Source organism: Gallus gallus, chromosome 4, assembly GCF_016699485.2.
Source record: "Gallus gallus isolate bGalGal1 chromosome 4, bGalGal1.mat.broiler.GRCg7b, whole genome shotgun sequence".
Taxonomy (NCBI): Eukaryota; Metazoa; Chordata; class Aves; order Galliformes; family Phasianidae; genus Gallus; species Gallus gallus.
Window position 1 is genome coordinate 54325659 of NC_052535.1, and position 24645 is coordinate 54350303.

Consider the following 24645-nt stretch of genomic DNA (forward strand, 5'->3'; position numbering starts at 1 on the left):
TGTTTGAATGTTACCCATCTACCAGCTGTCATCCAACCCTGTACTTACACTGCTATTCATTTGAAGTTAAATACAGAGCAGTTATATCGAACTCTGCTAATGCACATCCAAAATACAGTGATCTGTATATAATTCTGCCAGGGTAAATAGCAGCTTATTAAAACTCAGAAAGAGATGGCTTTTTAATGATCCCTTCCTCTGAGAAACCTACGTGTCAGTTTTGAAAAAGTATCTGCCTGGAGCTCAAGTTCTATATGGCTACCAAAATAACAACCATTCAGTATCCTTGGATGGATTATCTTGTTTGTTGGTAATCCATATCACAAGTACAGAACTATCCAATCAGACCTCTGCAAACCAAGGTGAGTTTGGAGTGGCATAACTGTGTATTTAGGATCCTAGGCCTTCATTCCTTATTCTAGGTCAAGTCTGGCGAGATGAGGAGCATGTTCAGGTTACTTCTCACTCTGAGCTGGTACTGCATGCCCAAGCAGCATGGTTTCAGAGCTATTAAGTCCACTGAGAACTGCTTGTACCAGCATATACTGTAATACAAGGACAATTTAAGTCTGGAAGGCAAGGCATATATTCTGTTTCTTTGTTTGCTCAACTTACTTTTGTATCCTGCTATCTACCTGGTAACTTAAATATGTACTTATCCCAGTATGACCAAAATTAAAATTTCACTTCCCATAATAGCTTCAGCCTTTGGTATATAAAAAAAAATCTTTTACATGCCAAATATTTCACAGTATTTGTACTTAAGATCTGTATATTTAGAAAGAGATGTGCAGTCACCTTTCTTCCTGCACTCTTCACACTGTCAGTAACTCATTAATTCTCATCTGTCCAAATAGACTGTTGACTCAGCATCCAATCCACCTAATTTAGCCATATATTTGTGAATGAACTGCTTTTTGAGTCTGCTTCTTCACAGGATACTGGCACAGTAGCTTAAACCTGAGGAGTCCCAACTGAGATAACTTTACACTACACTATTTCTGATATAAGCCAGGATGCTGTTAGCCTTTTTGGTCACCTGGGCACACTGGTGGCCCATGTGCACATTACTGGCTCATGTACACCCTGCTGAGTCATTTAAGGTAGTGTGGAACCTTGGATGACACCTGAAGTCATGGTTTTGAACCTTTCTCCTGGTCCTGTAACTCTGGCATTGTACAACATCACTGTAAAGAAGGAAAACCCTGGAAGTGAAAAGGTAAGGTGTTAAATAACACTGCTGCTCTCAGTAAGAGGACAAATACAAGCTCAAAAATCAACAGAATCCTGAGTAACTGGCAAGAATTGGATGTAGCTGGCTGAAGTGGGAAAGAAGACTTGAGAAGAGTAGCTGAGCCCCTCCTTGTTAAGAGCAATGAGAAATGCTGAATGGGTCCAATCAATAATACATCTGGCCCAGAATTTTTACTCTAGGAGTGGAAGTAGGAGATGCTATGGAGGAGGAATTTGTGGCTCTAGCTACACACTGCTATCCCTTTCCATCACAAGCATCCTTAATTGAAGAATTAGGAGTATTAGAAGTTACATGCTTGCTTGTCCTCTTTAGTGTCTCTTTATAGGCCTGTTATCTGTGAATTTATGTAATCCCTTTTGAATTATCTTTCTTGTTATGCTACTCTCCCCCTTCTTGACTCTAGGACTTCACTCTGAGCACAAAGCAGTGGACGAAAGGATGCATGTAGCCATCCCATTGCCAAAAGGGAGAACTTTAAATCAGTATTCAAAGCAAAACATCTTCACACCTCAGATGCATGCAATCTAAGCCATGCTTAAGAATGCAGATGAAGTCATCTTGATGTACAAGGATCACATGCAACACAACTTATTTTTAAAATCCAGTAGTGAATCCAGTGAACAACATAAAAGCATTAATGCTCAATTTGAGAAAAAACAGATAGTGGCCTGGAAATATCCACTTTTCTTTCTGAACCTAAAATGACTCAATACATCAAATATTCACATTCAGTAACAGAGCAGTCTGGCATCCTGTAGTCACTCCAAAAGCTGTTGACTGTAATGCATCAGAGAATCTAGGGAATTTCAAGAAACTCGAAGCACATTTTCTGGATGGTGACACATCATAGAAAAATAATGACTATTGACCTTCATAGTGGGATTTTTAAGCCACTGCAAATTGCTGAGTTCGAGGTTGTTGCATTAAAATGAATCCAGTTTATGCCTTCTTTGTTTACAATCTATTCAAAAACTTACTATATAAAATGAAAACTGTCTGTAACCATGAAAAGGAAGAATACTGATTTTTCTTGCAACCTTGAAAACCCTTTATATACCTTAGATATTTTAAGATACTGTTTTCAAGTTTTTTCACTTCCCCAAGTTTTACATGCACCAATCGCTTTTATAGAGAGCAAAAGCCTTCTTACTTTACCAATGTAAAAACTGCTTAGTGATTCATCAGCTCTGTTCACTTAAAGAGTGGAAATCTGATCTGAATGTTCACAGCTAGATTGTACATACTTACATCCTTCAGAGCTGTTCACTGAATAGTCTGAACAATGTCAAGATGGGGTTCACAATTTATTCTCAGTATTTATTTATTTTTAAGTAGCATGGTTCAATTAAGAATAAACAACAAGAGAATACAGCAGTACAGCCCTTCTCAACAAACCTGCAGTGAATGAACAGAAGTTTAGATGTGTGTAGGAAAAGAATGTTAGTTGCAGGTTTTTACTGTGGGGATGAAAATGTTCAAATGATAAAAGGTCTGACCATGTTATTTTACCTTGGTAGCTTCACTCTGTTGCCTTTCTCTGCTTATTCAGTATGAAAATGAAATTCTGCTGAATTGACGTGCTGCCATTTGACCTGATGTTGGTTTAAGCTTTTAGAAGCTCGTATCAGCCCAAGGTCACTGACAGGCAGTCAGTGAATCTAAAAATAGTACAGGAAAAAAAAAAAGAGAGAGAGATTAGGCTTTACTTGGGTTCAGATTATTCAGAACAAGCAGACAAGAATTTAGAGAAAGCAAAATTGTGTTTCTCATCTGATTGGTCAAATCACTTTATTAAACGATACAATTTACATCTCTGGTGTACATTCTCAAATAAAGTGTCTTTTGCAGTGAACAAAAAGCCTTTTATAAAGACAATGCGGTCTTTTGCGACTGAGCAGAAATGCAACATGAATAGATATTTGGTTGTGTTAAAGTGAACCAAAATGAAAACAAATTATGAACAAGAATTGTGACTGTCATCATGTGTAACTGAAGAAAGTACATTTTTAGTTAGGTTGTTGTATTCAAATCCTTTCCATAATAACAGAGGCAATGGAGAGTGAACAGAAGAACCACATTTAAAATATCAAGATATTTTTCCCCATTTGTTGAACAGATCTGTGCATTCAAAAACAAATGTAAGAAATATTTGTATTAATATATTCAGAACTCACACTCAACAGTTACAAATATTTGTGATAGAAAGATGCTTTGCTAGTGGAGGAGTAGGGTGAAGAACAGAGAGTGAACGATGCTCTGTGGTTATTCATAAAGCTGTGTATGCATTACCATTTCAATTAATAGTCTGGGCCTGCTGCTTCCATTGAAGTCAGTTCATTGTCTCAATCTGGTTTTAGCCTGATTTCCTTTGTAAACAAGGCTACGTGATCTGTCTGCATGTTTCCATGTGTGTCTGTCCTCTCATTCATAATATTTAAAATGTTTGTTTCTTTCTATGTGGCAGTGGAATAGACCTCAAGAATAATCAATTTCCCATAGATTTCTTAAGAACAGACACCTGAGTGGAGGATGTGTACGCTTTATCAGTGTTGCTACTGAGGGAAATGCTATAGGATGAACTTATCCCTTATTAGACCTGAGAGAATCCATATGGGAAGGAGAACTAGCAAATATTCAGCAGCAGGAAAGAAAAATCTGTAGCAGATTATGTTAAACACCCAAATTAATCAATGATAAGATACAAATTCATAGGAAACTCAGCACCATTAATTCTCATAATCATGGAAGTACTTACTGATGAATCCCTTCTTATCAGTAGAAGAAAATTGTCACATTGTTTCCTTTTTTTTTCTTGGGACATTGAAAGAAAGTGGGTGGTTCTGTCTGAAGCTCTTTTCTGCTGTTCTTAAGTGCTTGGTGCCTACTTGGGTGTTTTTTGTAAAGCTGATCCTGAAGTAAGATTTCCTATACTGCCATGTGATCACAACATTAAGGCCCTCCTAATATCATTCTGTTGCTCAACCTTTTTGAAATGTAAAAATTTAGGAAGATTTTTGACAAGTTGGAATTGCATGTACCAGAACATTAAGCAGACATTTCCTTTCCTAAGCACACAATGCCTTCTTCCACACGTGACCTTAGAATTCATAACATTATTTTCAGTGAGAATTCAAAAGACACACACTTGATTCTGAGAATTAAAATAATTGCATTTGTTAAGAATGTCTTACTGCAAACTTATTATCTAGTTTCTAGTTTAACAGTGGAAAGGATGCAGTTTCAAACAAAAATCTGAACTTGTCTTGGATACAGGGAATCATCTTTATTATTATAATACATGCCACAGTTCAGCAAAATACGTAAGCATTAAATAATTTTCAGAATGTAGTCCTTCTGTAAAATACATGTACACTAACATTTACTGAATACCTAAGACTTTAATGACTTATAAACATAACTGCTGGATATCAATTATGCTGAAATCAGGTGAAAATTTACATATATTTCTAGGGAAATGGGCCTGGATCCAAACACACTAAGGCTAATGGAACTACCACAATCCCATTGGTTTTAGTAGCAATATTCCCAGTGGTGATGAAAAAGGACATTATGGAGTGCTGCAGAGATTAATGTGGATTCGTTTGTTTGATTGTTTGTTTTATGTGGCAGGAAAATTTAATCTGATTATATAAGTGTATGACTCTCAGGTGCAAAGTTCATTTTCAGACATACCGTGGCAGCCTTGTTCATGTAATGTTTCTAAATCGTCTTTGTTTTACATGTTCATAAGTTACGAAATAAATTTGTAAGGTGGTATAGCAATATGACCCAAATTTAAGGATTTACAGCTTCCATGTCTTCATTTCCTGATTGGTCAAAAGGATCAGTTGATTTCAAGGAGTCTTATATTTGACTAGAGAATTACTGCCAATTTAAACTTCTTAAAGGTATTTTTTTCTTGCAGTTAGTCACTCCTAAGGGAAGTTTCAGCTCAAAGGAACTTTGTTTACTTTTCTTCTTTTCTTTATACCAATTATATTTATTTTATAATTTCCATAATAGAAGACTGTTTGCAGATGGGAACATTTCATAGTATGTTATTTCTTAAGTATGTATCTGTTTCAGTTCTTTCTAATCTAACCACTTTACACAGAGCTGACAACTTTATTGAAATTAGGGATAGTTAACAGTGTTTCTGCAGTAGTTGTAGTTGGCTGTGCCCAACAGATCCTTGAAGAATGCCCCAAAAAATGAGGAGGATGCAGAGAGCTTTGTGAAGCTTGGAGTATTCATTTAATGCCTTAACAACATCTAAACTAGCCAATAAGCTTGCAATGCATATATTTTTAGACACACATGACTATTGTTTAAATAAGCTGTAAATGCAAGGTATTTATCATTAGTAACAATTATTTGCCATCTCTTCAGATCCATCAGGATAGCCTAACTCTAACCAACTGTCCAAGTATTCACTACTCATACTAGACTCACACCATTGTAACACGTATCATAAACCCTCTTTCACAAACCACCTTCTATACAGAGCAGGTATTGTGCTTGATGAACAACTTACGTTCATCAACTTCATGTTCACCATCAACTTAATGTCTTCTGAACTGAGAATACAAATCAAAAGCCTTCTAAACATTGAGCTACCTAGATACTAAAAATAACTGCCCAGCCAGTCAGACTATTAGATGCTGTAACAGTACATGTTCAGCAAGTAGTGCATTTTGCAGAGGAGTAAATGCTGTTCCAGACTCTCACTTGAGTTTATTACACAATTTCCTTGCTATCCAGTTTAAATACAATCTAAACACTTTCCTCATCCCTTTTGTTGTTGTTCAAGTATCACGGTACTGGTCTCTGTTATCAACACCTTCCTGTTGTATTCAGATTGCTCAATTAATTACAGTGTGTAAAAATTCACTGAAACAGTCATGAAATCAATCTGAAATGTATGACTGTGTAAAACATGTTGTTGAAATGCAGGTACCATGAACACAGATGTTACACTATGGTAGCATTTAAAATACAATTCCTTGATTTACTTTGCTAGCTCTTTTCTAAGATGAAGTAAAGAAAACTTAGGACCAATAATGTAATGTTCCTCAGTCTTCAGTTTTCACTGGAACTTTCTCAAGGCTGGTTCTATTTGGTAACCTGGAACTCGAGTGTCTAACACATCCAGAAAACCTGCAAGATCCTGCAAAATACTTCTTGCCTTTAAAATGCCCTTGTTTTCATTTCTTTTTTCTTTTCCACATTAACTTAACTGCAAATGCTTGTACAGTCTCCATCTAACTCCTTTCTGGGTTTTTGTAATGAGGACATAGGTTGCCCCACCTTCATTCCTGTCCCACCCCCAAGAAATATGTAATTTTCCTCTTTTACAAACAGAACTATCTTAGGTTAGGTGTAAAACTGAGTCTATTCTAGCAGCTGCTAGCCCTGAAGTCAAGTGAAAACTGTGCTCCATTCAGTTTTGCCTCCTCATTTCTTTAGTTCAGAGATGGTGAGGCCAGCAAGAAACTTTCCTTCTCCAACTCAAATCTAAGACTTGTAAAGTTGGAAGAAGGGAAAATATGCCAGGCCCTTCTGCCGTTCATGTTGGACGCCTCCATCCCTTTGGCTGTGGATTGTAGTTTGAATCAGCTGTTGACAAGCCATAGTCAGACCTGGAATCCATGGACATTATATCAGGATCTGTTTGGGATCGTTGACTGCAGTAAGCATACTGCTGCTGAGAGCCAGCCTGTGTGGTGGCATTTGACACAGACAGAGAGCTTTTTCGGGCTGCTGTAACACCCGGTTGCTTTCCTCCTAATAAGGCTAGGCTAGCACTTGGGCCTGGAGGATCATAAGAAACTTTTTTTTTCCATTCATCTGGAGGCTCAGGAAGCATTTTCCTGTGTGCAGCTGATACTACATTAGCAGCAATGGATTCCTGCATATTTTGTGGCCCAAAAGCTTCATCCACTAGACCAAGAGGGGATTTTGCTGCTGCTTCCCAAGGAGTCAGTCTCTTGCCAGGCTTGTCAGCTGCTGTGTCTGGCTTGCTGAAGTAGTCAGGGGCAGGCTGAAATATAAGAGGAGAAGTGGGAGATGTGGCTCGAGAAATGAATGAAGGTTTCCCAGGAAGTGATAATGAACGTCCACTGCTTCTTTCCTAGGAAAACAAAATACCAAATATGGATGAAGTCATGGAACAAGGAGAGCAGAAGCCTCTTTTCTTCATTGGAACAACAAACCCTGTAAGCACATGACATCCTAGCAATCCTGTTTTATATCTACTTTTTAATATTTTAATGGAAAGAGATGAGGTATGAAAAAGGAGGCGAAGAATCAGGAAGAAAGAGCAAAGTGAATTTCTGAGGAAAGTAAATAAACCAAAGGCAAGCTTTTGTTACTGAAAAGGTACAATTCTGCTAGCAATGGTTCAACTTTACTTCCATCTCCACTACTTAGCTAGTATGTCCTGCTCTGAAAAAAAAAAAAAACCTATTTCTAATAATGAAAAAGAAAGTCATGTTCCAACAGTTCTTTGTGTGTTTGCATGCAGACACAGCCTAATTTATTTGCTTACAGGTTCTGTCCAGGACATCTGTCCAAGAGCATATCTTTGGCAGTCTCCTCCTTTACAGAAGGACATTTCTTGCTCTGAGATTATTAGACTTACTCTGAATGAGAATGGGTCCAAAATAAACACACAAAATTAAAAATGTTAATGTAGTCATTTCCTTAATACCTTTACAGGATGCTACTTAACCTGGCTTCTTTAGAAAGCAATGCTCTCAAAATTTCAGAACATTCTGACCCATTTATGGGAGCAATCCATTCATATCTGACAAATCCTAATCTTCTTAGTAATGCAGCACTTTGAAACAGAAACTCTGTTCGTGGGAAGGTCCTGCCCACAACAGTCTTCGTTTGGCATACAGAACAGTTAGAGCCTTTCCCGCAAAGCAGATATGTTCTTTGTATCACATTGTTCTTACGAATTAGTGTCCACACGTGGTTCCTCAAGTAATTGATTTACACCCACTGATTCATATCCTGAGGTTTAAATGCCTCTAACTCTGAAATCCTGTGTGAAATTCCAGGCTCTGTTGCCAAAGGCTGTGCTAAAATTTCATTTTAACAACGTTGACCTATGTTAATTTTCCTAATTAGCTTCCAAAACTTTCAATACTGAGAACATGATCCAGATGCCAGTCAGTAAGTATCTGATCATATGAAGAAAAGCTTATCCAGCAAAGGCTCACATTGAAACTTCATTTTTACAAACTTTTCCTTCACAGGGTCTTGCCACACTTAAGAAATTAAATGACCTCTACTCCATACAGGCTTTTATGTTGTGTTTTAATATAAGCTTGTAAATGAGAGATGGAAAGTGAGAAAGAGACTACTGACTGCATTATTTTCAGTCAGTTTGGTGCTGCTTAGTTGAATCTGTTAAAAGTATGTAGTGACAGAAAGAGGTCATGTAATGGTAGTTTTGACAAGATTCACAACTAATGCTTTACAATTGGACTGTCTTTTCACCATTTAGCCACAACCAGCTGTTCTCAGCTTGCAGTCCCAGAGAGGAAATTCCCTAGTATTACAAATCCTACCACCACATACTTCTGGTAAATTTTCTTGAAGTTCTACATTTATCTTATAAAAAATACTTAGTTTTTGGCAACTAAAACTTAAAAATTAACTGTGCTTTACTTAAACCATGACATGATCAAGCATTAAGGATGTAGTTTATCAGATCACCACATACAAACAGGTCCTGTCAGCAGACTGCAAACTGGGAGCATATAAAAAGCAAAAACGTTTGGAAGGTGAGTGAATGAAAGAATGTGCAGAACATTTTTTTCACATAGATGAAGTGATATGCCATCAAGAATGAGTTAATCTTTCTTCAGATTTTCATCGAAGAAGAGGGATTAATACTTCCATAGAGAATAAGAGTCTGGGTTAGAAATCATGCTTGGAACCAATGAGTGGTAGGGAGTCCCAGATGGCCCTGTCAGAATACTTTTCTTTCCTCTAATGTACTGTAATTTCTTTCTGCACTGAATCTACAGAAGGCAGCTTTTTCAGCATGTCTGATTAGTGCATTTTATTTAAATTATCAGTAACAGTATTTTTAAGGTATGAAATCAAAGTAAGCATGTAAAGTGAGATACAGTTTCTATTAGAAAGTAGATGTAATAACCTAAGTCAGAAAGCTAAGAAGATAGGATTGTACTGAGGGATAAAATAAGTTGATCAAACAGGTTCTGCTAGTCAGCCTGCCTGTCATAACTGCTCTCAGAATGGTTCTAGACTGTGGTCTGTGCTGAATAGAAAAACCTTTTAATGGAGATTCCAAGCTCTGCCAGTAGTACTTCATAGGATTCCAGAGATGCAGAGAGAAATGATAATGTTGACAGAACTGTTGTCACTGAATGTCACTGACATTTCAAGACAAGTCAGATGAAATGCTCTGTTTAGACTGTCATGTTTAGAGAAAACTTACGTTTTTTATCAAGTGGCAGAGGTATCTTTTAGGCCTAACTACCAGTAATAAAACAGGAGCTAATTTTTCTTGGCAGTTTGATTAGAGAATTGTGAGTTAGGAAAAGTGTTTCTGTATTTTGTCAGACAAAATAGGCTGTTCTACTATTCTACAATGGTAGAAGCTTGTAAAAGCAGTGATATGGGACAAAATTAAATGTTCACCTTGTGGTTAGTTCTGGAGTTTCTTAGCACAAGTTACCACTTGTATATATACCTAAATATAAGTTACTACTGCACCAGATTTGACAGATAATCAAGATCAGTAATAGAAAATAATATTCTGTGATGCTGGAAAGCGTTATAGGAATTCTTTGTTATCATAAAAGGCAGAGAAAGGGAACTGACACAGCAGAGCTAAATGAATTCTTAGAAAAACCCTCAGCATGAGTTAATACAGTGTAAGGGGCTAGCACAGTTTGGACAAACAGACTTGAAAAAGAATGTTTTACTATCTTGAGGATCTTAGTTTGTGAAACTTCAATGAACAAAGGTTTGTACTTCAAGTCATATCTATCCACGGTACATGCAACGTCATTCAGATCATAAATTCAGCATGTATAGGTTGTTGCAAAAAAGCAGGATCTCAAATATTGATAATCTGGAGAATATTGTATTTGCTTTGTAAGGAAAAAAATCAAATAGCGTGAAGAGCTTGGAGATGAAAGATCATAGTCTCATAGGGATTATAAATCTTTTCTCATTTTATTTCTGAGTTTTTTTTCTCTGTTTTTTAGCTTTTCTGTGGTGTGGGTCTATATTGACATGAATGTCAGGCCTCGCTGGAAGATAAGCAGTCAGTAAAGCTGGAGCATGAGTAGCACCTTGGGAATGAGGTTAGTTATACTAAAATTACTTGAACTCATTTTTTATTTCATTTTTAACTTTAGTTAGGCTCTCAGGGATAAAACGACTACGTAAGAATACAAATAGTTCATCTCATAGATGAAGAACGTTTCATTACGTAAGGATGGCTTTCCTTAGCTACAAAAGAGATGTACCCAATGATCACTCTATTAGATGAAAATGTCTGTGATAAGTTTTTCCAACAAAATTTGATTTAGACTCCCAGGTAACTTGGAGTAACTTACAGTTTACCTGACCAATAAGAGATCGTTCCAATTTATTTGGAATAAATTATTTTTTTTAAGTTGATAAGTAGGCTTTTTTCTACTCCAGAGCCCCCAAAATAGCTATTTCAGGTCTTGTCTATTTTGAAAAACTATTATTTTTTTTCACTGATTTCAATTTGCTAGAGTAGTTTATGCATTTTTTTTTCATGGATCTCCGGGATTTCACATAATCATGTTAAGTTCTAGACTTCATTTTCATAGCTATTGTCAGAGATTTAACTTTGATAGAACAACAGACCAAAGACTGTCTGTCTGTCAAAAACAGACCAAAAGACTGATTTCTCTAACCTCACTGGGCAGCTTTGTTAGGTGTGAAGTATTTTGCTTGGAAACTAGATACAGTGGATACAGTGAATGCATTCAGTAAGATCTTTAGCACTGAAGGTAATCTGATTACTTCATTCTCGATGGATGTTCAACCTATATCCAAATGACAGCAACAAAGTACCCTCTGCAAGATGAAAATGATGATCTGTAGTATTTGTTTTGGTATTCCAATTTTATTTTTAATAAATTTAGGAAAATTAAGTAGGAAAATCACTTTGGGCCTGAAGCAATTCTACGAAGTTTTGTGAAGTGACGGCACCTTGAAGCAGTTACAGCCTTTTGGATTCAGGGGATATATTTCTAATTCTCATGGCTCTTTCACAGAAAATTATTCAATTTCTTTCATCACCCATGAAAGAAAGAAAGCAAATGCATCAGTTATGTGCATTGTGCCATAATGCCTCAGTGTTTGCCCTAAGAAGGAGGAATTTAGTCTCTAAGGCAACTCACTGATAAGATTGCATTGGTTGTACCTATTGCAATGAATAATCTTTGACTTGAGAATATATATCCCCACATTTTTCCACACCTTTTAATACTTGTAGAAAAGCAAGATTTTCCTTCAATACAAATGTGTCTCGAATGTAAGAACTGAGATATGATTAATATTGCCTTTAATTCATATTATTGGTGGTGAAGTTCCTAGACTGAAAATCTAGTTGTGAAAATCTCTAAAGTCACAGCAAACCTGCATTTGATATTCATAAACTGATTTCTAACAAACTGTGAAATCAAGGCAACGTTTAATCACCATCATTCCTTTACTGGACAGCAGTGGCCAAGCATGGTGATACTTTCTATTATTTTCCCTTCCTATTTAATATGTTGAAATAGATCTTTTGACATGCATATAGTAGAAGGAATGCATAAACATCTAGTCATAAATGAGACAGAGGGAAATAAAAAGTGCAAATGGAGAAAGATTATTCTGTCCCATCACTGTAAAATATAAGAAGATTATAAACAGAGGGGTAGAGATCTTCTATTCTTCTCACCAATCAAAAGAGAAGGGAAGGAAAAGTGATGTGATAACAGAATTATTATCACACACTGTATTACTGTACTCTTTTTTGTAAAACATCAAAAATAATACTGTACCAGAATGCAGGGTGTTGTTAGGCTACAAAACAAAAGGGAATGCCATACAGTGATTAATGTGTGTTTTTCTGTTGCCCCTTCTGAGAAAAGGCAAGGCCTTTTCTACTATAGCTAGTAAAGGGAAAATGATTCCTAGATGTCAATAAAAGGAAAGGTAGTTCAGAACTGTCCATTGCAGCAACAGAACACTAGCAAGAGTTGCTGACTGCCCAGGTGTCCATGTGAACAGATTCAAGCTAACGCTGATTAAAAAAGTGATTATAAACTGGTGAGTGAAGGACACATTTATTGTAAGCATTGTTAGTACTTGAGAGTTGTGTATTAATAACTAAAACTACAATAAATGTAATATGATTGACTTAGGTTTCCAAATCATTAAGGCATTTTTATTTTTTTCTTTTCATTTTAATCATGAGGCTTAAGCAGGTTCAAATCAGAGTTAACATTAGCATCTGGTTAATGTTTACACTAAGAGGGAACAAAGGAAAAGGAAGTGGTTAAAACAATTGGACTGTTGCAAAATATGACTCTGTCTTTTATAAAAGTTGAGGGTTACATTTGCCACTTTGCTTTTTATTGCCTTGTAATGGCTACTGCAATTAGAGAACAAACTACTGAGATGATGGTAGGACAAAATAAATAATACCTGATTTATATATGTATATATATATATATAGTTTCAATTCTTTCATTCTTTCCAATTTTTTAAACAGAAAACAAGCATTTCAGGTTTTTAATTTGACTTATATATAGAAGGAAGACATCGCTAAGCTTATTTTTCCTTTTTTTCTTCTGAAACCATTTACAATTTAAACTTTATGTAATGAAAAAAAACTTCTCTGAAATGCTGCCAGCTTTGCAGTAAATGCTATGACTATTTTACAGTATAACTACAAAAAAAAAAAAAAAAGAAAGAAAGAAAAAAAGAAAAAGGAATAAAATTCAAAGTGCTGATCATAATTTGTAGCAGGCAAAATGAAACTAATAAAATTGGAATGCAGCATTTTGATCCTTGGGTCTTGGAATGGACAGTTTAGTTCTCCTAACATTTGCTGCCATCTTCTGGACTTAAATATTATACAGTTCCAAAGGTCTTAGAGCATGAAGTCTTGCTTCCTTGTAGATAAAAGTTTGGAAACAAGTGCAAAGTTGGTCTTAGTTTCTGACATTTCTATTTTGTGTGGACAACAAAGGAGTTAGATATTGAGGGAAGGTTACTGGTATTTTTTTCTAAAATGAATTCATGTAAGTACTGAATTTATTGTACTACTTGGAGATGGTGGCAGTGTTTTTTCTGAACATTTCCAAGTGAAATGATAGTTTATCCAGATCCATATAATTTTATCAAATCTTTCAAACCAAAATCCTCAGTCTTGTGGTTATTTTTCTTATTTATTTCATCTCAGATGATTCAGCCCCCTGAGTTGCATTTTAACCAAGTGAGCCCATATGGCTCAACCACTTCCAAGAGTGAGAGTAAGAAAAAAAAAAAACATAGATGCCAAAAAATTCTACACTCCTTTTCCTTGAAAAGTAGTTCTGCTTTATGCTTTAGAACTTATTTTAGACTGATCTTTGAATCTGAAGTGTCTCATACATCTACTCTAATACTTGCCTATTTATGTCCAGGCTGAGCGGTCCAGTAATTTTAAGTAATACAGGTTCATCAGGAATGTGAGGCTCAATAGGAACACCTTATCTGTTCCCCAGTTCCTGCAGCATCCTGCTCTCTCTACCTGTCAGAACTGCAGGCTATGTATATCTCCACAGGCTGGAGAAGTCAGTGAGGTGTATCATAGCTCCGGCACTTGTTGTGCAGATTTGTTTTCATTCACAAAAAGTTGTGTGTAGACATATGATGCATACCTGTGTGTCTTCACAACACTGCATCTGAACACAAGGGTCTGCACAGTCACTGTTCAGGACTGAGGTGTGCTGTGCAGCACACCTGCCTCTTGACATAGCTCAAGACCTGTTGGGCCAAAGCATCTCTGAAAGGAAAAGCATCTGAACTTGAATATGCTGGGGCAAGAAGAATTTCAGCAGAGTGAAAGAAACCAGCAAGTGAAGGACCAAGGAAAGACTGGCCAGAACAAAACTACGAGATAGTAATACTTGATGCAGAAGGAAAAACTGTATTCAGGACTGGCTTGAAGAGTGATGAGACTAGGTATTGATGGCGAAGTTTCATAGGCTTTGATGAGAAGCTTAAGGAATAGAAAATTGACCTGTTTAGCTTGCAATTAGGCTATGAGGAGGAGGCCAGGCCAAGAAAAAATAGAATGATTAAATGGGGCCATGAAGGAATACCTGGGGAAAAGAACCTGTGGTTACTGCTGTGTACTTTCCTTCACAGCTTCAGAGAAATTTCTTCCCCAGAGGGATGGAGCATGCCCTTCCTTGATCTCACTGATATCAGAAAAAACTTAAGAGCCCCACTGGAAGCTGTGCCATCCTCGTAGGGCAGATTCACAGCTTGATGTCAACAAGCAGTTGCTGCCAGTTTTTTAAATAGTGTGATGGCAGTTGATGGTCCAAGCCATGCTGGAGGACCCTGCTGGTAACAGTGATGTATACAAAAGTACTTTGAGGTTTGGTTTGTTCTGAACAAACCCTTGGGTCTTAAACACACAAAGTTACCTTGAAGCAATGGAATTAAATATGGAAGATGAAAAGCTATTAAATGTAAGCGTAATTGCCCAGTGCGTACATATATTTATTAAATTTTAGTGTTGCTGCCCCATCCAGTGCGGTTTTAGCATTTCTTTTAGCAAATTGTATGATAATATAACAAAAGAGTATATTGTGTGAAAGACATTTTCACTGGCTGGTCACTGAAGATTCCCTTTTCTGGAGTTCCACCTGGAGAACTGTAATCTGTGAACATTCACAGACTGTTGTTAAGGAGAGCCATGCTTTTGTGCAATGACTAGTTCATATCCTGTTGGACTCTGAAGATGCTAAGTGTCCTGAACTGGGAAGCTAAGGCTATGGAGTATCCTAATATCAATGCCTCCATCTTCATTTACTCATTCGTACAGTAGTGGAAAAACGAATTACAGCTTCTGAATCAACTAAATACTAACAAAAAAAGCTATGAGGAAATAAGTTATTCAGCGTGAGGAGCATACTTTGAAGAGTATACATTATATAAGGAATGGTGCTAAGACCAGAACAAGGTCAATACAAATTAGTGAAGGGCTGTTCGTCAGGTGAACAGTACCATTCTCTGCCCTAAATTGAGTTGGAAATTCTATGAGAAAAACAATGGCAGGTGATGATGTGTTACTTTAGTAGCAGTATATCTTTCAGTTGTCTGGAATTGCTTTTTCAAGATGTCTGTCTCAAACCATACAAAAGAATCAAGGATTCTTGTTTGAAAACACTTTGTCCTGATACACTGAATAACCTGCTCACAAAGCCTTCATCTACTTAGTCCATCTGTAAGTATGGTTCAGTAAGTTATTTTTCTCAAAGCTGTTTCCTCAGCCTAAGGAAGCGTACAGTTATTGTTATAATGTACCACCCCATAGCTCTGTGATGGTTTCACATGCACTGAAATTAAAAAGTTTGTCAAGATAGTTACAAACAAGAATAGATTTTTTCTTCTGAAAACTACAGAGTTAACAGCAGACTTGATTAGGATCTTATATAAAAGAAAAGGCCTTGCCTGCCTTACTCAAGGATGCCAACATTTAAACCATGGAAATAATCATTATGTGGTTAGCCTCAGCTTGTAAAACAAGAGCTCAAATCTGTTTCTGTAGAGAACCTTCCAACACAGTATTTCCTTGAGCTTCAGGATTACTTTTTAATCATTTGATAAAAATCCTAGAGTTCTTCCTGGAGTAAGGCTCCAGCCTAAAGGGCACTTGTCAAACATAGCTCTTGAATGATTCCAGCTCCTCCCAAATGTAATTACATGCAGAAGTAATGTTTATGATAAAGAACAGTTCTTGTCATGGGTACTATGAACTTGTGAAGATGGCACCACATAAATACCAGGCTCACATATTTTCCCAAGGAACATTTCTACCAGCAGTAAGTTCAAAGATTCAGAATCCACAGTTTTTTTTAATATCTTGTCAACAAATTTCTTCTTTGTATAACATTTCTCGTTCAAACCGAGTAGATTCATTTTAAACAGCATTAAGCCAAGCTGTGTAATTAAGGTTTGCACTTGCCATGCTGAACTCACAAAACGATCAATGGAATCCTGGACATTTAACTGCAGACAAAGTTGTATCGTTATATTTTGAAAAAGGTAACACTGGAAAAGTGGATCTTTTTATAACCAATCGCTTTGCATTCTGCAAGCTAGGAAACCTGGATGAGGATCCTGGAAAAAGAGAGGAGAAAGATTTTGCACATTGTTAGATGCAAAGATTGCTGTTGTTTCACTGGTATTTCCCTACCTCATGGTGTACAAAGAATTCCCTGTAGAGATGCTGGAGCAGCAGGATATGTGGTTAAAGCTGGTCCCTTGCTGGTGTGCTGTCCTGGATACTTGGTAAACATTGCTCCTCCCAAATAATCTCGAGTCAAATTCTCTTTATAGTTGCTTCTCAGAGCTGAAGGGCACTTTACTATCTTTTATCAGAATTCACTTTAGCATTTTTGAAGACTGTTGTGTATAGGAGCTATCAAGGATAACATGTTTACATATATGTTGCCTCTCAGTGCAATACTCTATTGATAGGGTCTTTTTTTAAAAAAGCTCACTTTTCTCTTTTTGCTGTGTTTGCTGCATTTTCATTCTTTCACAATCTCTATTTGTGAATAGAGGGAAAAAATCACGCCCAGTGATACGAGCACTCGTAGGGAAATTTCAACAAAAGGCTGCAACCTAGGAAATTTCAACAAAAGGCTGGAAATAGTCAGCCATCTCCATGCTGACTTAAGCCATTCTTACTTATTTTCTTCTCTTATCCCTTTAGTATGTCATGAATCTCTGGTAGAACTGAACCTCTGCTTTTGTTCTGGAGTTTCCTCCCCACTGCACATCTCCAATTCTTGATTTTTTTTCTCTCAAAATCACTGCTCTGTCACTTAGCATTAACTTACGTAAATGAAGCACGTACCAGCCCTACAGTTCCTAATTGTTGTAGCCTGGAGATGCCTCAGCCTCTTAGTATTTCTTCAAATAGAAAAACTGTGAATTCTGAACATTCATTTTTGGGCGAATACTAATAGCACTCTGCCAAAAGCAAAAAAGACCTCATTGCTGCACGATTGCTATGGTGATAGCAAAATGGATCACAACAGTTTTAGGGCTGGCTTTGTGTCTTGACTCTTGAATGTCTCAGGAACTTTATTCTTGAATAAAAGTATGTGTATTTTGGGTCATTGCAATAGGACTTCAGACAAAAATGAACTGAAACCTTTTGGTGGCTGATATTGTAATGGCAATGGCTTGATCTTGTAGTGACTTGTCTGCACTTCTAGAAGAGAAATGGGCATTCCCTACTACAGGTCTTAATATGAGTGTTTTATAAAGTCCCAGTCCATAGGCCAGGAGCTTTTGATACCAGGCAGCTCGTCACTGGATGTTGTCACATCTTAGGACACTGAATAAATGGCTTCTTCCATAAGAGAGCAGAAAGCAAAAGTTTAATATGTACTTTTAAGAGATGGTATTGTTTACTCTGTAAGTGTCCCTACAGGGGAAAAAAAAAAATCTTTGGATATCTTCCTGTTTGTTTCATAGTACGTTATCTTTCTCTGATCAGGAATTTAATGAGAATAGTTCCCCTAGAGAAGGGAAGAGAAGCTTGCCAGTTCTACTTTCACTAACTAAATTTTGTTTCCTTTTGTAACAAAAATTTAACTTCTTGTCTAAAAGCCACTCATCTCCAAAACAAAACTGTTAAATTCAGGATTTGTAAACAGGTCTGGAACTGATTCAGAAACAGGAAGAATATAAACCCTTCATTAAAATGGCTTTTTTCAAGGAAAGGCTATCTCAAAACATGAGATCCAAACTGGTATAATACCTCTTGTATGGACTATAATTAAATGTGGTAAAAACAACATAAAGAAATTAAATAGATCTTTTAATGTGAATGTATTAGAAGTATTATTAGGAGTAGCCTAAAATTCACTGGTAAATATGCTCATATATTAAGCACAACCATTGCATCTTGGAAAATTATCATATTATATTAAGGCAATTCTAATGGATTTTTGAAGAAAAAAAAAAAAAAGCTTTCTCTTTTATGGAGAAATTTCAGATTTCTCCACTCTGCAAACAGTTCATTTCAGCTATGCTTGATGTTATCTTTAGCTCTCAATTTGGACTCATGGCAATGAACAGCTCAGCTTTCCTCTAAATTTAATCTGCATCTTGAGAGAACACCCTTCGTGTAAAACTGTTAATTTAAGCAGGACAGTCTTCTGAAATATTAGTAAGAACTACAGACTTACCTGATTGGTAAAAGCCTTGAAGCCAAGCTGGATCCAAGCACTATGCATGCAGAGTAGTGTACGTGTATAAAATTGAATTCAGACTCAGTCTTCAATTGGGATTTTCAAAAGATCTTAACTGAGTTTAGAGCACTATTGTCACTGTGGCTTTTGCTTTTAACATACTGATGCTTTAAAAAGTTCTTCTGTCATTGCTATTGGCCATATGAAATACCTGTGTTTGAATAACAGCAAAAAATCCAAATCTAATCAATAGCCAAATATTTAGTGTATATTAATTTCCTTCCTATCTGGCCAAAGTAAAGAGAAGGTAGGCTAATTGCTGTATTTTATACAGCTACCACAGAAGCTGACTTCCAGCATATAGCTGTGAAAGTGCAAATAATTTAAACAGTGTCCTAACTGAAATTTTGGTTTCTGCTGAAAATGAAAGAGATGCATAAATATTTTACAAGCTGATAATTACACGTTTCTGTCCTTTAGGTGAACTCAGTTCTAGACAGATGGTTTAGAAAACTGAAATGCCCTGTTTTAATCACAGCCCTCCTCTAGTTCCCATTAACTTGACTTTTGTCTTTCTGGAGAGCTGATTTTCTTTGGATGAGACGATATTTCAGCTCCACCTTTTTTTCCCTTGCTTATAATTAGAATAGTACTGCTTATTATTTCTTACTTGGAAAGTTATATGACACGCAGGCATATATATGCTAGAAATTAGATTTCAGTAATTCACATATTTCACACAGGATGCTCTGGAGATGGTGACAACCTCCACAAGTTACTGAGCGGATCTTGATGTGACCTGGTCACCGTGTTGTGTAAGATTCTGTGTCTCATTAGACATGTTCATCAACCTCAAAACTGTGGTGAAAGTATAGAACTGCTAAAAATATCCTCATTAAGGAAACACTTGTGTAGTGACACAGTGAACAAGTACAGAAGTGTGGTTATAATTTACAGTTATAATTTAAAGGAGCGGACTAAGTAAAAACATATAAGGCAACATGAGGTTGTCTGAAAGGAGTTAGATTTCTGTGTAGCTCTCCAGTAGCATTTCTGTTACCTTTACATTTCTGTTACCTTTCACCTTCTGTTACCTTCTGTTATCTTTATTCCAAGGGAGGTGGGAAAGAAGGAAAGGAGGAGACGGAGAAAATGAATGGGAAGAGAAGGAAGGAGGGGGAAAGAAGGGAGGAAGGAAGAAGGGGAAGTGGGGAAAGGGTAAGAATTGCATGGAAACACAATTGCGTAGAAAATAAATTACCTCTAAAATACTGTCTGTCTGTATATACAAGTGGAATAAAGAAAAAAAAAAGAAAAGAAACCCAAACAGGCAGAGAAGAAAGGGTCAAGTTTAATGATGGAAGAAAAATACAGATACTGGCAGTGAAAAATAGAAGGGAGATCTCCAGAGGATTAAAATAATGCTACTCTATTTCCTGGAAAATGCAGTGTAATTCCTAGTTGAGTTTTCCAAACTGTTTTTCTCAAAATTTCCCATCACTGTTCTGAATTTTAAGAGGGAGGTGGATCTCTTGGTCATTTTCTTTTAATGCAATTAGTATTCCAATCCAGAAGTGAGAGTGGAATTTTGAAGGTCCAAAATTAAAAGCAGTGATTTCTGTTGACGTGATTCCAGTCTGCCTTCTATATTTACAATGAAATAATTCTTTTCAAACCTTATTGCAGTTTCAGTTACCATCATGAGACCAAATGTAGGTGATTTTGTTCATACTGGGGAACACTTTTTTCATCTAAATAGATAGTTCTAATAAAAGTGTATGCACCATTACAATATAAAAATCCATATTTGTGTCTGTAGCTAGCTGGATGATAGCTTAAATAAATATACCAACAGATTCTGCCATCTTTATTCACATGTCAATGTGTTAATCTTTAGTGTTGCACTTGGGATGAATTTTGATAACCTTAGTTATGTGAAGGAACATTTTGGTTCAGACCTAGCTCTGTGGATGTAAACGAGTCTCCTTACAGAACAGCATGCTAAACTGTTCAAATATAGCCCCTGGATCTCCGCAAGACTGTGTATTTTTTTGCAGTATCATACAGTAGGTTTCAAGACTACGAACTCTTAAGAATTTTCTACTGTAGCAGTATTTCAATCCTTATGACCAATACAAGTAAAAGGTGAAAGTGTAAGACCAGAGTAGAAAGATTTTAGGAAAAAGCACTGTAAAGCCCAAAGTGAAATTAAGAAAATGTGTGTGAGACTGATAGGAAGACAAGGTAATAGTTATAATTTAATGTTAAATGCTGATTTTTGAGACATACACTACTCTGATTGCAAGACTCTTGATTATACATACCCCTTCAGTTCTCAGTCGCTATGATTTCACAAGAAACTATTGCATTACATTGCAGCTGCAAAATCCAAAAAGCCATCTCACCTCTCTAAATCAATATTTTTGATTTAGTAGTTTTTATGTTACTTCCTGGATTCTAGGCAAACTTTTGGCCAAATATATGTCTGCACTTAGGATGTCAAATTTCCCCAAAATGGGAAATGTTTAACAATTTTTCCCAGCTGTCGTTCCATCTACCTTAAATTAGTCTTCTGCAGAATACTCTTGCATCTCTTATAGCACATTCTCTGTGAAATCACAGAGGCAATTCATTACTTTGGATCACAGCTGATCCACATAACTTGCAAACTAAGCCCCTGACCGATTGATCAGATTCCTACGGAAGAACCTTTGAGCCAAGACAGATTCTGACTGAAGTCAGTGGGACTCTGTGCATACCCAAAGGTATATCCTGCTGTATTCTGCGAGTGATCAGTCGGAGTCTAATAGTTTACCTATTTTAGACTATGTATGTTAGTAATACATGTTATTATTCATAGCATTTAATAAGGCACTTAAAAAAAAAAAAAAAAAAAAGTCCTCAAATCCCTATCGTCATTTGGACATAATTGGGGTGGGGGATAGAAAGAACGCTCTTCTCTATTAGTTTGATAAACCAGGAATACTGCTTACTGTTGTTTCTGTTGTAGTCAACTTAAAGCAAAAACCTAGTGTCCTGCTTACTTAACACAATGGTGTCTATTTATTGCAGGATTTTATGTGTATAAAGCATCTGATAATGTGCATAAATATGCTAAAATTTGTATCTATTTTGATTCCTTAAAAAAGTTCAAGTATTTTGGACCCAGATTTGGGATGATACATCTGAAGATATTACATAAGCTAAGGAATACTCTTGACACTCTTTGTGTGCCCAGTTACTACTGCAACAATAATGCATTGCAAGCAAGGTGGACACTAAGTTTTAGCTATCATGTTTACTCTTCAATAACAGATGGCTTCCACACCTGTGCAATGACGCCAGCTTTCTTTGCTGAAAATTTTGGCCTCGGAGCAGTAAACAAAGAGGATGTAGTGGATTCTGGCTTAGAAAATGCAGAATAGCCTGTCGGTGTGTATGATTCATTTACTGGGGTGGAGGCATTTGATTGGAACGATGGTTGCGAACTGTAGGCTGGCACAGAGTACACTGAAGATGCCCGGGCGTTTGTAGGAGATCCAGAACCAGGCAGTCGGAAGGACATAGCTTGTTTTGAAGTGGGCAACTTTGGTATCTGCTTAGTAGCTAGGCTTTCCTTATTACTGGGAGGTTGAAAAGTAAATAATGATGCATCAAGTTGGTAAGGTTGATGTTTCATAATATCCAAAGCATTGAGACCTTTCTTAGGTTTTCTTTTGGTATTTTTAGTAGCAGCAGTGGACTTAGGGAAGGGCTTGGTAGCAGCAGGAGGATAAGATGGACTGTGTATGGGATTATAAGCAACAGGTGGAGGTGCTCGGACATTAGATGAGTATTTCCAAGAAGCTGGTAAAGATGGAGTTGGAGATGAGGCTCGTGCCATGTTTGCTTGCACAGTCTCTGAATCAACCACGTACTTCTCCATTCGAGAGTGCCTTCTGGCAAATAATTGTGCTCCTTTTCCCCTCATATCTGGTGGCATCTCAAAGGGCGGCTTTGTTTCTCCAGCACTTGGTGTGGTTGGTGTCTTGGCTGGGTGGTTTGGACTCGCTAGGGTTGCCTGAGGCCCTTTGAAAGGACCAGATAGGTTGAGAGTATTTGGGGGATTGGCAGAGGGAGAATGAGGATACTGTGGGGATTTGGGTGCTGCAGGATATGCTGCCTGCGGTGAGGCTGGAGCTGGGAAAGAAGGAGCCTTGTTAGAAGCCACAGCTGGTGACCAAACTGGTGAAACCGGGGTACCAGCAGCAGGAGAGACCTTGAGTGAAGGTTTTGGAGCAATAGGAGGAGGGGCCTTTTGCTTAGATGCTTGACTCTGCATGAAATTGCAAGCTTCTGCTCCCAAACTGAGGTAGTCTTCTTCGGGTCCTGACTCAAAACCAGCTCCAGAACCTTTTTTGCCTTCTGCATTGTGTACAAGGGACAACAGGGCAGGATTCGGACTTACTTTGGGTGCTTCTTTGAAAGAGAACATAGGCTTTGATGTGCTCCTTCTCTTTGCCTCTTGCAGTATCCCAGTTCTTTTGGCTGGCACTGCAATCCTCTCATCTCTGGATGCTATGCGTTCGGTTGGCTCTGTGTGTGACCACAGAATTGGCGCAGCTTTGCTTGCTGCGGGAGCTGACAGAGGTCTGTATAAAGCCTCTGGTGGTGGGCTGATAGAGCAGTAGGGAGGTGGTGCTGGTAAATCTGAAAGAGGACTAGTGACGTTTCTCGTGGGTGAAAATGGTGCAGCTGCTCGGTTTTGAACCCCAAAAGGGAAGGGTTTAGCTGTTCTGTTCAAAGATGCTGCTTTTTGAGCTTCAGAAGACTGAAAGGAGAGGTTTGTGTCTGGTGCTAAACCAAACCCATTTTGTTGTACAGTTTTACCATCGTTCTGGCTCACGTCTGCATAGCTTTTGCTAATGCAGGGTTGCTGTCTTAACGTTTCTTCCTCTTTTGTTTGATAGGCTGAAGAGCTTACTTTCTGGAAGTTCTCTGACACAGTGACTTCCCTTTGTTCCTCTGCATGCATGGTGCGTGCCTTCATCTCCTCTTGCTCAGCTGTAATCTGATCCATCCTCTGCCGTCTCCTGGCAAACATGAGGGCCCCTTTACCTGTTGTCTCTGGAAGCGTCTGCATCTCGTCTCCACTTTTCGTCTTCTTTTCAACCTCAAGTAGACCGCTGTCCCAATCAAATGTCACAATCTTCTTGTCGTTGTCAATGTCAGAGAAGAAATCTTCATCTATTTCTGACTCACTTGTTGCAAGCAAACTCACTTCAAAAGTATTTTCTTTGTCCCCCTCTTCAACTTCACCTTCTTCGCCTTCGTCTTCGTCACGTTCGAGCTCCCCAGTCCCGTAGCTGACTAAAGTATACTTCCTCGCCCTTTGACGACGCTTCTTGAACATTAACACCCCCTTGGAATTGGGATTGGGAGCTGCCGTCAGCAGCAATGCAATACTTTTACATTTAGATTTGGCTTCTTTGACCTGCTTCTCTGACAGGCTCTCACTTCGCCGGAGTCCTGTGGAAAGAATCAACATGCACGTTTAATTGCACAGCTCACAAAAATACATGGAGTTTATTAGCAAGTAGTTACGGACCTGTCTGTGGTGAAGTTTACATTATGCCTCTCTCCCTCATATTGAAACATTTCTTGTGCATGGAGGGGATGTTATGCATAAGCTTTGCCCACAATAACAACTGTGGTATAAATTCCATACCCAGCATTCCTTCCTTAGAGCCACACCCAGACAAGCTCAAAGGCTACATCACTTTCTTTACTTCGACAGGAACGTTAGCTGTGTCTTTTTCTAATTTCCTCAATTTTCACTCCCAGCAGTCATCTCAGCAGCAATAGGTGGGCAGTATTTTCTCATTTACTCAATTTCCATGATCTGGTATTTAGGAA

The 24645-nt window shown here is 37.5% G+C and overlaps 1 protein-coding gene across 6 annotated transcripts in view; it reads right to left on the reverse strand.

The window, feature by feature from the left end:
- Positions 1–3012: 3012 nt before the first annotated feature.
- The window catches only part of SYNPO2 (synaptopodin 2), a 91801-nt gene continuing 70168 nt past the window's right edge, over positions 3013–24645 (reverse strand). For 2 of the 6 annotated variants that reach the window (XM_040699206.2, XM_004941230.5), the window contains 2 exons: positions 22079–24258; positions 3013–7385 (listed from right to left, as the gene is read on the reverse strand). In XM_040699206.2, the coding sequence (XP_040555140.1) occupies positions 6822–7385; positions 22079–24258 (2744 nt within the window). In that variant the 3' untranslated portion in view covers positions 3013–6821. Of the gene's footprint in view, positions 7386–12590; positions 16664–17953; positions 18962–22078; positions 24259–24645 lie in introns of those variants that run through there. The other 4 variants (XM_046940416.1, XM_040699207.2, XR_005859177.2 and 1 more) reach the window with 3 other exon arrangements.